Source organism: Mesoplodon densirostris, chromosome 13, assembly GCF_025265405.1.
Source record: "Mesoplodon densirostris isolate mMesDen1 chromosome 13, mMesDen1 primary haplotype, whole genome shotgun sequence".
NCBI classification, from domain to species: domain Eukaryota; kingdom Metazoa; phylum Chordata; class Mammalia; order Artiodactyla; family Ziphiidae; genus Mesoplodon; species Mesoplodon densirostris.
Genome location: NC_082673.1, coordinates 66,081,785 through 66,097,156, shown reverse-complemented (window position 1 = coordinate 66,097,156; position 15,372 = coordinate 66,081,785). Strand labels below are relative to the sequence as shown.

Sequence of the window (15,372 nt, the reverse complement as noted above, 5' to 3'; positions counted from 1 at the left end):
CACAACTACTGAGCCTGCGCTCTAGAACCTGCGAGCCACACTACTGAAGCCTGTGCGCTAGAGCCCGTGCTCTGCAACAAGAGAAGCCACCGCAACAAAGAGTGGCTCCTGCTCACCGCAACTAGAGAAAGCCTGTGCGCAGCAACGAAGACCCAACGCAGCCGAAAATAAATTAAATAAATAAATTAAAAAAAAATTAATTGGGACTTCCCTGGTGGTGCAGTGGTTGAGAATCTGCCTGCTAATGCAGGGGACATGGGTTCGAGCCCTGGTCTGGGAAGATCCCACATGCCGCGGAGCAACGAGGCCCGTGAGCCACAACTACTGAGCCTGCGCGTCTGGAGCCTGTGCTCCGCAACAAGAGAGGCTGCGATAGTGAGAGGCCTGCATACCGCGATGAAGAGTGGCCCCCGCTTGCCACAACTAGAGAAAGCCCTCGCACAGAAATGAAGACCCAACACAGCCAAAACTAAATAAATTAATTAATTTTAAAAAATTAATTGAATTGAATACAGTTTGGTGTATGAGAGGAAGTTTATTTTCTCAGTTGTAGCCCTTTTTATATATTTTCTTGTAAAACATTTTAATGATGTGTAATCCATCTTACAACTTTATATTGTAAGGACATATACACAATAAAAATGTGTCAACAAAAACCCAAGTTGTTAATAGCATAATATAGCATTTTCATACCACAGGAATGTCCGTGTAGGCATTTAGAACATGATGCAGTATTTCCAATTAGTTAAAAATACTGGTCATTGGGCCTCCCTGGTGGCGCAAGTGGTTGAGAGTCCGCCTGCCGATGCAGGGGATACGGGTTCGTGCCCCGGTCTGGGAGGATCCCATATGCCGCGGAGCGGCTGGGCCCGTGAGCCATGGCCGCTGAGCCTGCGCGTCCGGAGCCTGTGCTCCGCAACGGGGGAGGCCACAACAGTGAGAGGCCCGCATACCGCAAAAAAAAAAAAAAAAAAAAAAAAAAAATACTGGTCATTAATTTTAAACTTAGAAGAATGAAGACTAGATTACTGCATTGTATTAGTTATCTGCCATATTGCTATGTAACAACTTACTTCAGAGCTTAGTGACTTGAAACAAATGTTTGTCATCTCACAGTTTCAGTGAGAAATCAGAGTGGCTTAGCTGGGTGGTTCTGTTCCAGGGTTTCTCAAGAGAATGTAGCCAAGGTGTCAGCCAAGACTGCAGTGATCTGAAGGCTTTACTAGGGCTAAAGTGTACACTCCCAAAATGATTCACTCACAGGGTGCTGGTTTTTGTCAGGAGCCGTCACTTCCTCCTCATGTGTGTCTGCCATGTGCAATCCAAGAGAAAGCAAGATAGAAGATGTAAAGTCTTTTATGACCGAGTCCGAGAAGTCACATACCATCACTTTTATTTCTTAGATGTGAGTCAGTGGGACAGCTCACACTGAAAGGCAGGGGAATTAGGCACCTACTCTTGAAGAGAAGCGTAACCAGTGCACTGAAGATATTTATTCTGTGTCTGTATGGGTCACAGAGAGGGAGGGATTCATTTATAATGTTTGGCTTCTTTTTAGGACACTGCCTTAGGAAAACCACGAGAGGTGTTTCGACTTCCTACAGATTTGATAGCATATGACAATCGCCTTTGCGCATCCATGCATTTCACATCTTCTACTTGGGTTACCTTGTCAGATGGAACTGGAAGATTGTATCTCATTGGAACGGGAGAACGTGGAAATAGTGCTTCTGAAAAATGGGAGGTGAGTTGTTTTTTTTTTTCTTTAGACTTAGCAAAGTCTGGAAAGTATATTCAAATTAGATCTTAATGATTTTGATATAACACTTTTTTAGGGATAGTTTACATGTGACCTCTTGATTTTTATAATATATAATGTTTTGGATATCTTTTAAGTTAAATTATAAAATGTATACCTTTTATGAAACTGATATATTAGCTATTCCTGTTTTGATCTGGGGTGCGTGCAGTTGTCAAGAATTGTATTTGTTTTTCAGCAAATACCTATTGAGTGCTTTAAAAGTGTCATGCAGTACACTAAGCAATGATGCTGCCACCATCTTCTTGAAGAGTTGGCCAGAAGATTGCATTGTCATGTCTTTTCTCCTCTACTCTTGCTTTATTTGCTAGTATGTTTAAGGGCCCAGCACACTGCTGCACCACTCTGCTAACTGTCTGGTATGTCTAAACGGGTCAAATAGTAACTTTACCAGAGTATTCCCGACTTAGAAAAATATACTGTAGCATAAATAACTATAGTTACGTACCAGTCTCCAAGATGTCATTTTTACTTCAGTTTTTTAAAAACAATGTAACAGACTTAAATCTGAGGGGCAGGTGTTAGGATTTTAACAGTAATAAATATGGAATTATTTTCTCTAGAGCCACAGTCTTTGAAGGTAGAAAAGAATGACACTGAGTTTTGCTAATAAGTACAATGTGATATTGCTACTGTCTAAATCTCAGCAGGTGGCCTTTCGTTCTGGGTAGCTAAAGCGATATGAATTTAATATTTTACATCTTATGAAATATTTTTTTCAGACCAACAGATGCCTACAAAGACCAGGCTTTAATTATTTGAGAAAAACCAAGAAGGCCTTAGTGGTTTACCTTTCTTACTAAGTTATACCAAATGCTGTACTACCAAATTGTAGTATGTTCAAAAAACTAAACAAAAAACACAGTAAATTATCAGAACAACAATAGCCTGTTTATAGGGGGCCTTTGTAGTCATAGTTTCAAATAGTTATTGGACATTGTGACATTTTCTGTTCTGGCCTCCAGTAATACTTTTTTTTTTTTTTTTTGCTGAGGCAATGTGGTATATAGCACAGCTACCTGAAATAGTTGGAAGGAATTTGGAGAATGATGGGCAGGAGAGATATGAATGAGAATTTATCTGTTATCAAGCCGTGTGGATTCTGTTGGTTTTCAGTAGTAAGAAACACACTGACCTTGTTCACCTTCAGATTAAAAATAACACCACATATTCCACCAGAAGGAAATTCATATAGGTTTATATTTCATTTGGTTTCTGCTGTGTATATCTCCTTGGCACATATTAGGCTTTCGATAATATTTTGTAAATGAATTAAACATTTAAATTTACTCCACATCCTCTTCAGTATTTGTACTATCATAATGAAATCAGCACTCTCTGGGGAGGTGGGGGGAGTGGGAAAGGGATGGGACTTGGGCATTACTGAGGTGGGAGGAATACTGAGGGATATTGGTCACTTTGAGAGAAAGAACTCAGTAGAGTTTTGAGACTTTGGGGGAATTCGTATAAGAGAGGAGGCTAAAGGTGAGCATGATGGGGGCATGGTAGGGCCTAAGGGGGCTCAGCAAGCATGGTGGTGATGACTGAAATGTAGAAAGAGAAATAAAAGAAAGCAAGGAAGACTGCCTGTTTCCAAATGTGTGGCCTCTAATGTGATGGGGGTGCTATATATCAACAATATCACAGTTGATTTGCTAGGTTTGTTCAGAAGACTGGAAACTTCAGCCTAAGAATTTTTAAGAGTCCAGACATCTACTCCTCTGGTCTCATTCCAGTCCCTTTCACTCACATGAGAGAGAAAGAAGAGAAGGAAACAGTAAACTGGCTACTTGTGCTTGTCAAAACTTTCAATTTTTTCTTCCTACGGCTTATTTCTTCTTGTCCCCCAAACAAAAGCAGAACCCACTCAACCAACTATAAAAAACCGTGTCTGTCATCTCTGTTTTGAGTATTTGAGGGTTTTTTTTTTTCCCCTGCTTATGGAAGACTTCAGAATGGATTTCAAAGCTCTACTATTCGAATAATTTTGGCAGAGTTGCTCAAACACAAAGAGAAAATGATGACATTAAAGCACACTTTTCTATTTCTTTTCTTTTTAAATTAAATTAAAATTTTTTTTTTTTTTTTTTTTTTTGCGGTATGTGGGCCTCTCACTGCTGTGGCCTCCCCCACTGCGGAGCACAGGCTCCGGACGCGCAGGCCCAGCGGGCATGGCTCACGGGCCCAGCCGCTCCGCGGCATGTGGGATCCTCACGGACCGGGGCATGAACCCGTGTCTGCTGCATCGGCAGGCGGACTCTCAACCACTGCGCCACCAGGGAAGCCCTTCTTTTATTTTTTATTGAAGTATAGTTAACTTACAATGTTTTGTTAGTTTCTGGTATACAGCAAAGTGATTCAGTTTTACATATATATATTCTTTTTCATATTCTTTTCCACTATAGTTTATTACAAGATACTGAATATGTTCCCTATGCTATACAGTAGGATCTTGTTGTTTATCTGTTTTATATATAGTAGTTTGTATCTGCTAATCCCAAACTCCTAATTTATACCTCTTCCCCTTTGGTAGCCATAAGTTTGTTTTCTATGAGTCTATTTCTGTTTTGTAAGTAAGTTCATTTGTATCATATTTTAGATTCCACATATAAGTGATGTCATATGGTATTTGTCTGACTTACTTCACTTAGTATGATATTCTCTAGGTCCATCCAGGTTGCTGCAGGTGGCATTATTTCATTCTTTTTTATGGCTGAGTAGTATTCCATTGTATATATACCACATCTTCTTTATCCATTCATCTCTCAATAGACATTTAGATTGCTTCCATGTCTTGGCTGTTGTAAATAGTGCTGCTGTGAACATTGGGGTAAAGCACATTTTTCTTTATAAGGCTTTCAGGTAGGAGCTGATATGAGGGGATTCCAGATAATGGGTTTAAAAAGAATAAAAAAGCTAATTTTTGTCTCAGATTAGTATTCAGCTATTTATTTTTTCATTTATTTGAAAAGCTTGTTTAGAAATTAGTATTAAAACCTCTCCTATTTGGTATTTAATAAAAATATAATAGTCTTTTAGATTATGTGTATGTCTTATAAAAAGAATTTGATAAGATTTTGTGTGTCTTTGCATAATACTTTGATTTGCTTTTTAAAAGAAACTTCAGTGTTTAAATAGAGTTGGTGGAATTATACCTTTTAAATGTAAGCGGGCTCTTCTGTTTTTGAAGAACAAGAAAGTTTTTGTGATTTGTTCTCTAATTCCTTTGACTCTTACCTTTGTAAATTTCCAGAAAACAAAGAAAAACAAACCAAACCAAAAACAAAAGGAAAAAAAGCATACACACACGCACTCACAAACATTCACGAACGGTATTCAGAAACTAAGAGGAAGAAAGCAGAAATAAATCAGAGATGAGACAGGGGAAGAGATGCAGTAATGCATGTTGACTTGCTCATGTCCTGTACTGAACATTCTTTGCACTTGACAATTATTTTCTAGAAGATTGCTTTTAATTCCCTTTCTCCTTTAGATGCTGTTTGGATGCCCTGTTGTTTTCTTTGTTTTTTTTTTTTTTTCTTTTTGCGGTATGTGGGCCTCTCACTGTTGTGGCCTCTCCCGTTGCGGAGCACAGGCTCCGGATGCGCAGGCCCAGCGGCCATGGCTCACAGGCCCAGCCGCTCCGCGGCATATGGGATCCTCCCAGACCGGGGCACGAACCCGTATCCCCTGCATCGGCAGGCGGACTCTTAACCACTTGCGCCACCAGGGAGGCCCTGTTTTCTTTGTTTTTAAGCCAAGAGTACTGATCAGTTTTCTCTGTAAAACAATTAGATATTTTCCATAAGTTCTTTCTTCAAGCAATATGATTTAAACTTGTAAGCTTTATTTAAGGGCCTTTTTCATTTTTGTATCCTTGTAGTAAATATGGATAGTATCCGAGTTATTTGTTGGATTGTCAGAATTCTGTGTATTTCCTCTGTGCCGTATACATTCATCTAATACATTTTTGTGAGTGTCATCTTTTTTCTTTTTTGTAGATTATGTTTAATGAAGAGCTTGGAAATCCTTTTATCATAATTCACAGTATCTCATTGCTGAAAGCTGAAGAACATTCGATAGCTACCCTGCTTCTTCGAATAGAGAAAGAGGAATTGGACATGAAAGGAAGCGGTTTCTATGTTTCCTTGGAGTGGGTCACTATTAATAAGAAAAGTAAAGGTAAAACATAACAAAAATCTGATCTCTCTCTAGTGGTTGCCATAATTTAGTAGGTTTTGAAATGCAAAGCAGTTCCTGTAAATGCTATTTGCTTTTTCTTAGGCACTGTGTTATGATTCTGGTACCTGACACCCAGTGGAATGAATATTTACAGGTAGTTTCTCCTTAGGTATAGGTTATAAAAAAATAATAATGTGTTTCCATAGTCAGATGTGCCTTTTTGTGTAAAAGGAGACACTGTTACATAATTTTGGAATAATTTAAGTGTATATTTTTAATATATATAAAAGTATATGTTATGTGTGTGTGTATATATATATATACACACACACATATATATACACACACACACATATACACACAAGATTTGTTCTTCGAAATATTTAATGTAATTTGTTTTTTCTTCCCAGTGTTGTAGTTTTATCTCTGGAGGAACACAGTAACTGAAAACTTTAGATTACGTGTTAGAAAGTTTCTGTAAAGGGCTAGATGGTAACCATTTGACTTATATCATAACTACTCAACTATGATGTTGTGGTGCAAGGGCAGCCATAGATGAATGCATAAATGAATGAGTAAGGCTGTATTCTGGTGTTTGTGGACACTGACATTTGAATTTTATATAATTTTTACATGTATTTAAATATTCTTTTGATTTTTTGTGATTTAAAAATATAAAATTCATTCCTTTTCTTAATATCTCAGTTCCTCTTGTCCCTGAATTACTAACATAATTGTGTTACTTTTTATTTTCCCTGAACATTACAGAGCAGTGTTATATTTCTAAACTCTTTTGAGTGGAATATTTGATAAGTTATATTTTATGGTCAAGTAAGTTTGAAAATGTGGGCATATGATATCCCCACTTCACATTAAGCATATTCAAGTTTCTAGAAATTTTGATTAGAAAAAATTTAATTTTCACCCAGCATTTCCCAACCCATTTAGCCATGGAATAATTCACTTGAGACCTACTGTTTTCCGTCCCACACATGTTGGGAAAAACCATCCAATAAAATATACAGTGTCTAAGTTTGGGTCTTTAGAGGCAGCTAGGACTCTTTGCTGTGCATGTACCTGTGGAGGAAAAATAGGAGTTTTTATTTCATTCATGAAATGAAAAGTCTATTCCTAAATATGTATGAAGTGAATGTGTGAATGTAGGTGAGGATTTAGAGAAAAAACACTGACAGATGTTGTAGAACAGATTGTATTATTATGTATGTATATGTGTTATTATGTGTAACTCATGACATTGAGTTATGATTTTTGACTATTCATTGTGTAGCTTACAAGCACTACCCACTATAATAAAAATTGTTACCCCCAGTAACAATATAAGTAAAGGTATGGACTCAACTGAAATGTTTGGGTACTTTTTAAAGCAAAAAACAGAAACAAAAAAACCCTTATTTTCATAGAATAAATTCAGTTAATTTACCAGAAACTCAGAATACAGTTAATTGTTTATATCTTAAAAATTCTAAGTACAGTTATTTATATTTGATTATAGTAGGCAGATAGATCTATATCTGAATGTGTATAAAAATCATTTCTACCATAAACATATTTCATTTTTTAAAAACCCCTTATCAGTAGCTAGAATGGGAAGAAAATAGTCCACACCACACTTTTCCTGGTATCATCAGTTTGTAGCTTTTTTCAGAAGACACTTATCATATACTGGCTGAGAAAGTAGACAGGCTGTAGTCAAGGAATGGGTAGGTTTTTCAGAGGTTGATGTTTCAGGGAAGTCAGTCACTTCTGTGATTTAGAGCACTGCTCTCCAATAGAAATTTTTCCAAAATGGACGTGTTTATATGTGAGCCACTCAGTGTGATAGCAGCTAGCCATGTGTGGCTTTTGAGCACTTGAAATGTGCCTAGTGTGATTGAGGCATTGAATTTCAGATTTTACTTAATTTTAATTAAATAGCTACTCTGGCCAGTGGCTACCGCATTGGACACCACAATCTAGAACAAATTTCATCAGACCCAGTATTTTTTTTAACATCTTTATTGGAGTATAATTGCTTTACAATGGTGTGTTAATTTCTGCTTTATATCAGAGTGAATCAGCTATATATATACATATATCCCCATATCGCCTCCCTCTTGCATCTCCCTCCCACCCTCCCTATCCCACCCTCTAGGTGGTCACAAAGCACCAAGCTGACCTCACTGTGCTATGCGGCTGCTTCCCACTAGCTATCAGTTTTACATTTGGTAGTGTACATATGTCCATGCCACACTCTCACTTCGTCCCAGCTTACCCTTCGCCCTCCAAATGTCCTCAAGTCCAGTCTCTACGTCTGCATCTTTATTCCTGTCCTACCCCTAGGTTCATAAGAACCATTTTTTTTATTCCATATATATGTGTTAGCATACGGTATTTGTTTTTCTCTTTCTGACTTACTTCACTCAGTATGACAGACTTTAGGTCCATCCACCTCACTACAAATAACTCAGTTTCGTTTCTTTTTATGGCTGAGTAATATTCCATTGTACATATGTGCCCCATCTTCTTTATCCATTCATCTGTTGATGGACACTTAGGTTGCTTCCATGTCCTGGCTGTTGTAAACAGAGCTGCAATGAACATTGTGGTACATGACTCTTTTTGAATTATGGTTTTCTCAGGGTATATGCCCAGTAGTGGGATTGCTGGGTCGTATGGTAGTTCTAGTTGTAGTTTTTTAAGGAACCTCCCTACTGTTCTCCATAGTGGCTGTATCAATTTTACAGTCCCACCAACAGTGCAGGAGGGTTCCCTTTTCTCCACACCCTCTCCAGCATTTATTGTTTGTAGATTTTTTGATGATGGCCATTCTGACTGGTGTGAAGTGATACCTCATTGTAGTTTTGATTTGCATTTCTCCAATGATTAGTGATGTTGAGCATCCTTTCATGTGTTTGTTGGCAATCTGTATATCTTCTTTGGAAAAATGTCTGTTTAGGTCTTCTGCCCATTTTTGGATTGGGTAGTTTTTTTTTTTTTAATATTGAGCTGCATGAGCTGGTAAATTTTGGAGATTAATCCTTTGTCAGTTGCTTTATTAGCAAATATTTTCTCCCATTCTGAGGGTTGTCTTTTTGTCTTCTTTATGGTTTCCTTTGCTGTACAAAAGCTTTTAAGTTTCATTAGGTCCCATTTGTTTATTTTTGTTTTTATTTCCATTTCTCTAGGAGGTGCAGACCCAGTATTTTAAAACAGGGATTTATTTACAGAATATTAGGTTGTAGGGCTTCCCTGGTGGCGCAGTGGTTGAGAGTCCGCCTGCCGATGCAGGGGACACGGGTTCGTGCCCCGATCCCGGAAGATCCCACATGCCGCGGAGCGGCTGGGCCCGCGAGCCATGGCCGCGGAGCCTGTGTGTCCGGAGCCTGTGCTCCGCAACGGGAGAGGCCACAGCAGTAAGAGGCCCGCGTACAGCAAAAAAAAAAAAAAAAAAAAAAAAAAAAAAAAAAAAAAAGAATATTAGGTTGTAAATTTTTTTTATCCTTTCTAAAAAAGGTACCTAATAGTGTGCTTTTTAATAGTACATTTAAAATATTTAGTTTAAATTAGAATTAATATACAAATATATTCAAATATTTTTATTATATAGTTTTTTATTTGTAATTTTTTTGTTCTAAAATGCTTTATTTTCTTACAGATAAAAAAAAATATGAAATTACTAGGCGTAATATTCTCCGTGGAAAGTCAGTGCCCCATTATGCCGCTATTGAGCCCGATGGGAATGGTCTAATGATTGTCTCTTACAACTCCTTTACATTTGTTCAAGTTGGTCAAAATCTTGAAGAAAGTAAGGATGAAGACATGTCAGAGAAAATCAAAGGTAATTTTACTTTGAATATCCATAGAGCTCCTGTGTAAAATATGTCTGCTTTGTCCTCCCAGCTAGGTTATGAGTTTTACCAGGTCAAGATAGGTGCTTAATTTTTCTTTATTTTCCTTTATATTTCCCAGAATGGTCTTTTATAAAATATACCACCTAAGTAGTGTGAACTGTTCAATTTAATACTTCTGTAATTACCAAAAATGTTTTTAAAACCTATATATTATCTTACCTGATTAGATATTTAATAAATACTTATTGAATGAATAAACAAATACTAATGTCTACTTGTTGGTGTTTGAAAATCCAGCATATTAGTATTGTCAATAATAGTTTTTAAAAATAAGCTAACCTCTGTTCATTATAGGTGTCCTAATTACGTGTTCTTATCTTTCATACTAAACTGAAAGAGGGTTCCTTGGGGGTAGAATCACTGACTAAGTTTTCTGAGTGTTGAATTCATTCATGAATGCATGAGTGAATGAATGAAGGTAATGTTTTAGAATGAAAAGAGTAAAAAGTTCTTTCAGGAGAAATTTATATTTGTATACAGAAAGTACATATTCTTTAGAAGTATTCAAGAAAACATTTTTCTATAATCATTACTGTTTATATTTCTGGTATTTATAGCCAGGGACTAGTATATTTTACTTAACAGAGATTTTCACAATATTTAACAATTATATATATTACTCTTTGAATCTACCCTTTTTATTACTTTAACAACTTAATTATTTAAAATAAAAATTAGTTTCACTATTTTTATAAGTATATTTTTATATACTTTTATAGCTTAAAAAATGAATCCTTTGAAATGTATTTAAAAATACTTTCCAGGGCTTCCCTGGTGGCGCAGTGGTTGAGAGTCCACCTGCCGATGCAGGGGACACGGGTTCGTGCCCTGGTCCGGGAAGATCCCACATGCCGTGGAGCGGCTGGGCCCGTGAGCCATGGCCACTGAGCCTGCGCGTCCGGAGCCTGTGCTCCACAACGGGAGAGGCCACAACAGTGAGAGGCCCGTGTACCACAAAAAAAAAAAAAAAAAAAAAAACAACTTTTCAAATACTTAATTTATATGTTATATAATATTTGAATAAGTAATAAATATTTGAAAAATATTTTCTCCAGGTTTGTAAACATGTACACCTCCAATTATAAGGGTTGTGCTTGGTAGCGTTTTATTTAGCGTCTTGTGATGTTTTTATGTGAGATCCCTTTCTGAATAAATTCTATTTTGTCTTAATTATAATGTTAAACTCTCCTAAAGCTTAGCCAGAGCAGCTATCCATATCTCTAGACCACATGCCCTTTAGAACTCCTTTGGTAAGCGGTTGTGGAAGAATGAAAGACTGCCTTAATCCTTAGAAGCAGTCTGCCTAGTAGCTAGGACCATGTGGTTCCAAGACAGATTTGCAGGCTAGTTGGGACACATCATGTGTTTAAATCACTAGCCACTAGTCCAGTGTTTCTTTTCTTGACATCTCACTATATTTTGCATTCCGCCTGAATTCGTTTTTCCCTTTTAGTGTAAACCACAAGTCCCTTCCATTTTTCTGTTTCCTTTCTAATAAATAGCCCTTTCTTGTACCCACTTTCTCTTGGGAAATTTCTTCTGTATTTATTTTGTCATTGGACTTCCACAATAAGAAAGGAAAATTGTTCTAATTTTTAAAAATTATGCATAGTTCGTTAATTAGTATGCTTTCTTTTAAGCACTCTTTTGAGTATGTATACTGGTTTCATTTTCCATAAACTTCAAGAAGACTGATATTATCTATTACCTATTTGGTATTGTCATGATATTATAAATAATGATATTTTCTTTGAAGACCTAATACAATCTCTAGAGATATAGAAAGGTTCTCAAAGCAACCAACAATGGAAAAAATTATTTAGGTGTTTGTATAGTTTTGATGGAGAGGGGAGTAAGAAAATTCTGGCTTTCTCTTTAGTCTATGTCCATGGCCTTAATTTATACTAAAAGCTCATGTGATTTTGAAGGTTCCTCTCATCCCCATATCTGGCAGAAGTTATATATTGCATGATTATTATGTATAAACTGCCTTGTTAATGTTTGTGGGAGACGAGGGATGAGTAAAACATTTCTTACCTTAGAGAGCTTATAGTATGTTTTTTAAGCTATATTTCAAGCTTTTTCAGTAAATTTTTATTAAAAGTACTTCTAAAGGCAAAAGATAGAGGATCTGAGATTTAAAGGAATGTGATGCAAGTTAGATATTACCCCGAAGTAACAACTTTATCCTAAAAATTCATGCTTTTTTTTTTTGGCGGTACGCGGGCCTCTCACTGTTGTGGCCTTTCCCCTTGCGGAGCACAGGCTCCGGACGCACAGGCTCAGCAGCCATGGCTCACGGGCCTAGCCTCTCCGCGGCATGTGGGATCCTCCCGGACTGGGGCACGAACCCATGTCACCTGCATCAGCAGGTGGACTCTCAACCACTGCACCACCAGGGAAGCCCCCCATGCATTTTTAAAAATTTTATTTTAATTTATTTTATTTTTGGCTGCGTTGGGTCTTCTGTTGCTATGCATGGACTTTTCTCTAGTTGTGGCGAGCAGGGGCCACTCGTCTTTGCGGTGTGTGGGCTTCTCATTGCGGTGCCTTCTCCCGTTGCGGAGCACGGGCTCCAGGCGCGTGAGTTTCAGCAGTTGTGGCTCGCAGGCCTCCAGAGTGTAGGCTCAGCAGTTGTGGTGCATGGGCCCAGTTGCTCCGCGGTATGTGGGATCCTCCCAGACCAGGGCTCGAACTTGTGTCGCCTGCATTGGCAGGCAGATTCTTAACTGCTGCGCCACCAGGGAAGCCCGCATGTTTTATATTTATTTCTATATTATCAGATTTGTTAAAAGAAAAATTTTAATATCAGATAAAAGTGACCCTTCCAGGAGACACACCATGCTTATGCTATATCTTTCAGCATATCAAGTACCCCCCCAAGTTTTAACATAAAACCACATGAAAATAAAAAGAATAATAACCCACATTTAGTGAGAGTTTATAATATATTTAGCTAACAGAATTGATATTAAATGTTTTACATGCATTAACTCATTTAAATGTCACCAGTCAGTCCTAAGAGGTGTGTAATATTCTGTTACACTATTTTACAGATTAGAAAAATGAGGATTAGAGGTATAGTTGTGTATCAGAATTATTAAATAGTTGAACCAGGATTCAGACCATGGACTAGCCAGCTCTGGAGCACTAGTTCCTAACAGCTCTGTTACATTCCTTTCTGATGAGTGGATAGACAGATTAATGTTTATGGATGCCATTAAGCAAATATTTATTCATTTTGCATTTAAGCCCTATTTTCCTACTTCCATGGTGATAGTATGATGGGTCTAAAAGTGTTTCTTTAGTAGATAGCTTTTTAGGACACAAGCTGAGGAGTTAGAGATGGTGATGAAGGGAGGATTCTTTTATTGGGAACTTAGACAAAATATACTGACAGCCCTTGAATTTGCTATGAAATTGCTTTCATGTTGTGAATGAGGTAGAATAGCCAATACTTTATAAGGAGAATATCTTTTATTTTTGTGTGGACATGTATCCCACCAAATAACAGTAGTCTCCTGTATCACAGAGTTACTATATTGCCCCAACATTGGCAAATCTAGGCTGTGGTGAAAGTTTCAGACAGGAGTTTATGACATATTTGGTATTCTTTTGAACTCGGAATCCACTGTGTGTGTGTGTGTGTGTGTGCGCGTGCGTGTATAAGAGGAAGAGGGAGAAGTAGGGAAGTAGGGATACTGAGAGGCAGGAAGAGAAGGAATGGGAATGAAAGAGTTGCTATGATTTGTACTGTATGAATGTGTATCTCTTGGAGCATGAGGTAATCCTGGAACAGGAAAATGTCAAGTAAATTGCTACAACTCTTTTGAGTGAAAATTCCCCATGGAGATCTCTGTGTGTTTGTTCATAATTATTTTTTTGTGAGACAATCACTAGAAAATATGCTAAGATAGGTGTTCTTTTGTATGACCTAGTCTCAGCTTTTTAATTATATAATGCATTTTTCTTTTCCTAAAAGAACCTCTGTATTACTGGCAACAGACTGAAGATGATTTGACAGTAACAGTATCGCTTCCAGAAGACTGTACTAAGGAAAACATTCAAATACAGTTTTTGCCTGATCATGTCAACATTGTGCTGAAGGGTCAGAGGTTTTTGGAAGGAAATCTCTATTCATCTATTGATCATGAAAGCAGTACATGGATAATTAAAGAGAATAATAGGTATTTTTATAGTTTTATTTATATTTAAAATTTTATTTTTTATTATTTCACTTTTTCCTTCTTCTCTTTTTATACTTTCTGCAGTGGTTACATCATAGGGGAATACTACAATAGGTCCGTCAGTATTGCTGATTATTTTTCTTAAGATAGATTAAAAATGGAATTACTGTAGTTAAGATTAAAGATACTATTATAGTTATTGTTTATATTATACTGCAGTGCTTTTCATTACCAGCTCTGGATACAATAATAATAATAACAAACAATAATAATCAATAGGTGAAAGTGGTCGTTTATTTAAATTTGTGCTTTTTAAACTTTTTAATAGAAATAATTTTTTTCTATTTACTTTAATTTACTAATTAGTGGAATGCTACTCTGCAATAAAAAGCAGTGAACTACTGATAGACATAATATGAATGAACCTCAAAAACGTTACATGGACTGAAAGAAGCCAGAGACAAAAAGTATGCCCTGTGCAATTCCACATAAGTGAAGTTCTGGAACTGGCAGAACTAATCTATGGTGATACAAATCAGAACCGTGGTTACCTCTAGGGTGCAGGAGGATTGACTGGAAAAATGCACAAGTGAACTTCCTGGATGTTTCACTATCTTTATTGGGTTATATGGGCGTATGCATTTGTCAAACAATGAACTCTACACTTAAAATCTATGAATTTCATCTATAAATTACACCTCAGTAAAAAGAATATGTAAATAAAAGGTAAACAAAGGTTGTGTCTTATAAGACTATAATCCTCTGTCCCAACTACCGTTCCTCTTTGTAAATCTGTTGTTCCAGATACTTCATTCCCTAATCATTTGGATTAATAAAATTAGTCTCTTTCATTTTAGATCAAGTCTTAGTAATTATTGAATTCAGTGATGGTTAATGAATGGTATAAGGCACTTAATTTTTTAAATGGTCAAATTTTGTCAGAAGTGGGTTAAAATTAGATATTTTTATTAAATATAATTCTTGGTTAGTGGTATTTTACCCATCCATGTGAGTCTTGATGTGACTCTGAATTCTGCTAGTCTAAGAAATATATATCTAGTTCAAAATTGTTTTTAAATTAAGCAGATACCCTGAAATCATTTTATTAATGGAGAAATTTGGTGACTTGTTATACTTTTTAATGTATTATTTTAAAAACTCAATATCTGAAAGGTTCTTTCAAAAATATTTTATATTTCCATATATTCTATTTAAACATATCTTACTAGTGTGTGTGAGAGATGAGGATAGCATTTTTAAATTGGCAAACCAG

At 36.7% G+C, this 15,372-nt stretch overlaps 1 protein-coding gene across 2 annotated transcripts in view; it reads left to right on the top strand.

Moving 5' to 3' along the window:
- The window catches only part of NUDCD1 (NudC domain containing 1), an 87,800-nt gene that overhangs the window by 28,262 nt on the left and 44,166 nt on the right, over nucleotides 1–15,372 (top strand). For both annotated transcript variants that reach the window (XM_060115694.1, XM_060115693.1), the window contains exons 3-6: nucleotides 1,559–1,744; nucleotides 5,821–6,001; nucleotides 9,657–9,839; nucleotides 13,895–14,099. In XM_060115694.1, coding sequence (XP_059971677.1) covers nucleotides 1,559–1,744; nucleotides 5,821–6,001; nucleotides 9,657–9,839; nucleotides 13,895–14,099 — 755 coding nt within the window. The remainder of the gene's footprint in view (nucleotides 1–1,558; nucleotides 1,745–5,820; nucleotides 6,002–9,656; nucleotides 9,840–13,894; nucleotides 14,100–15,372) is intronic.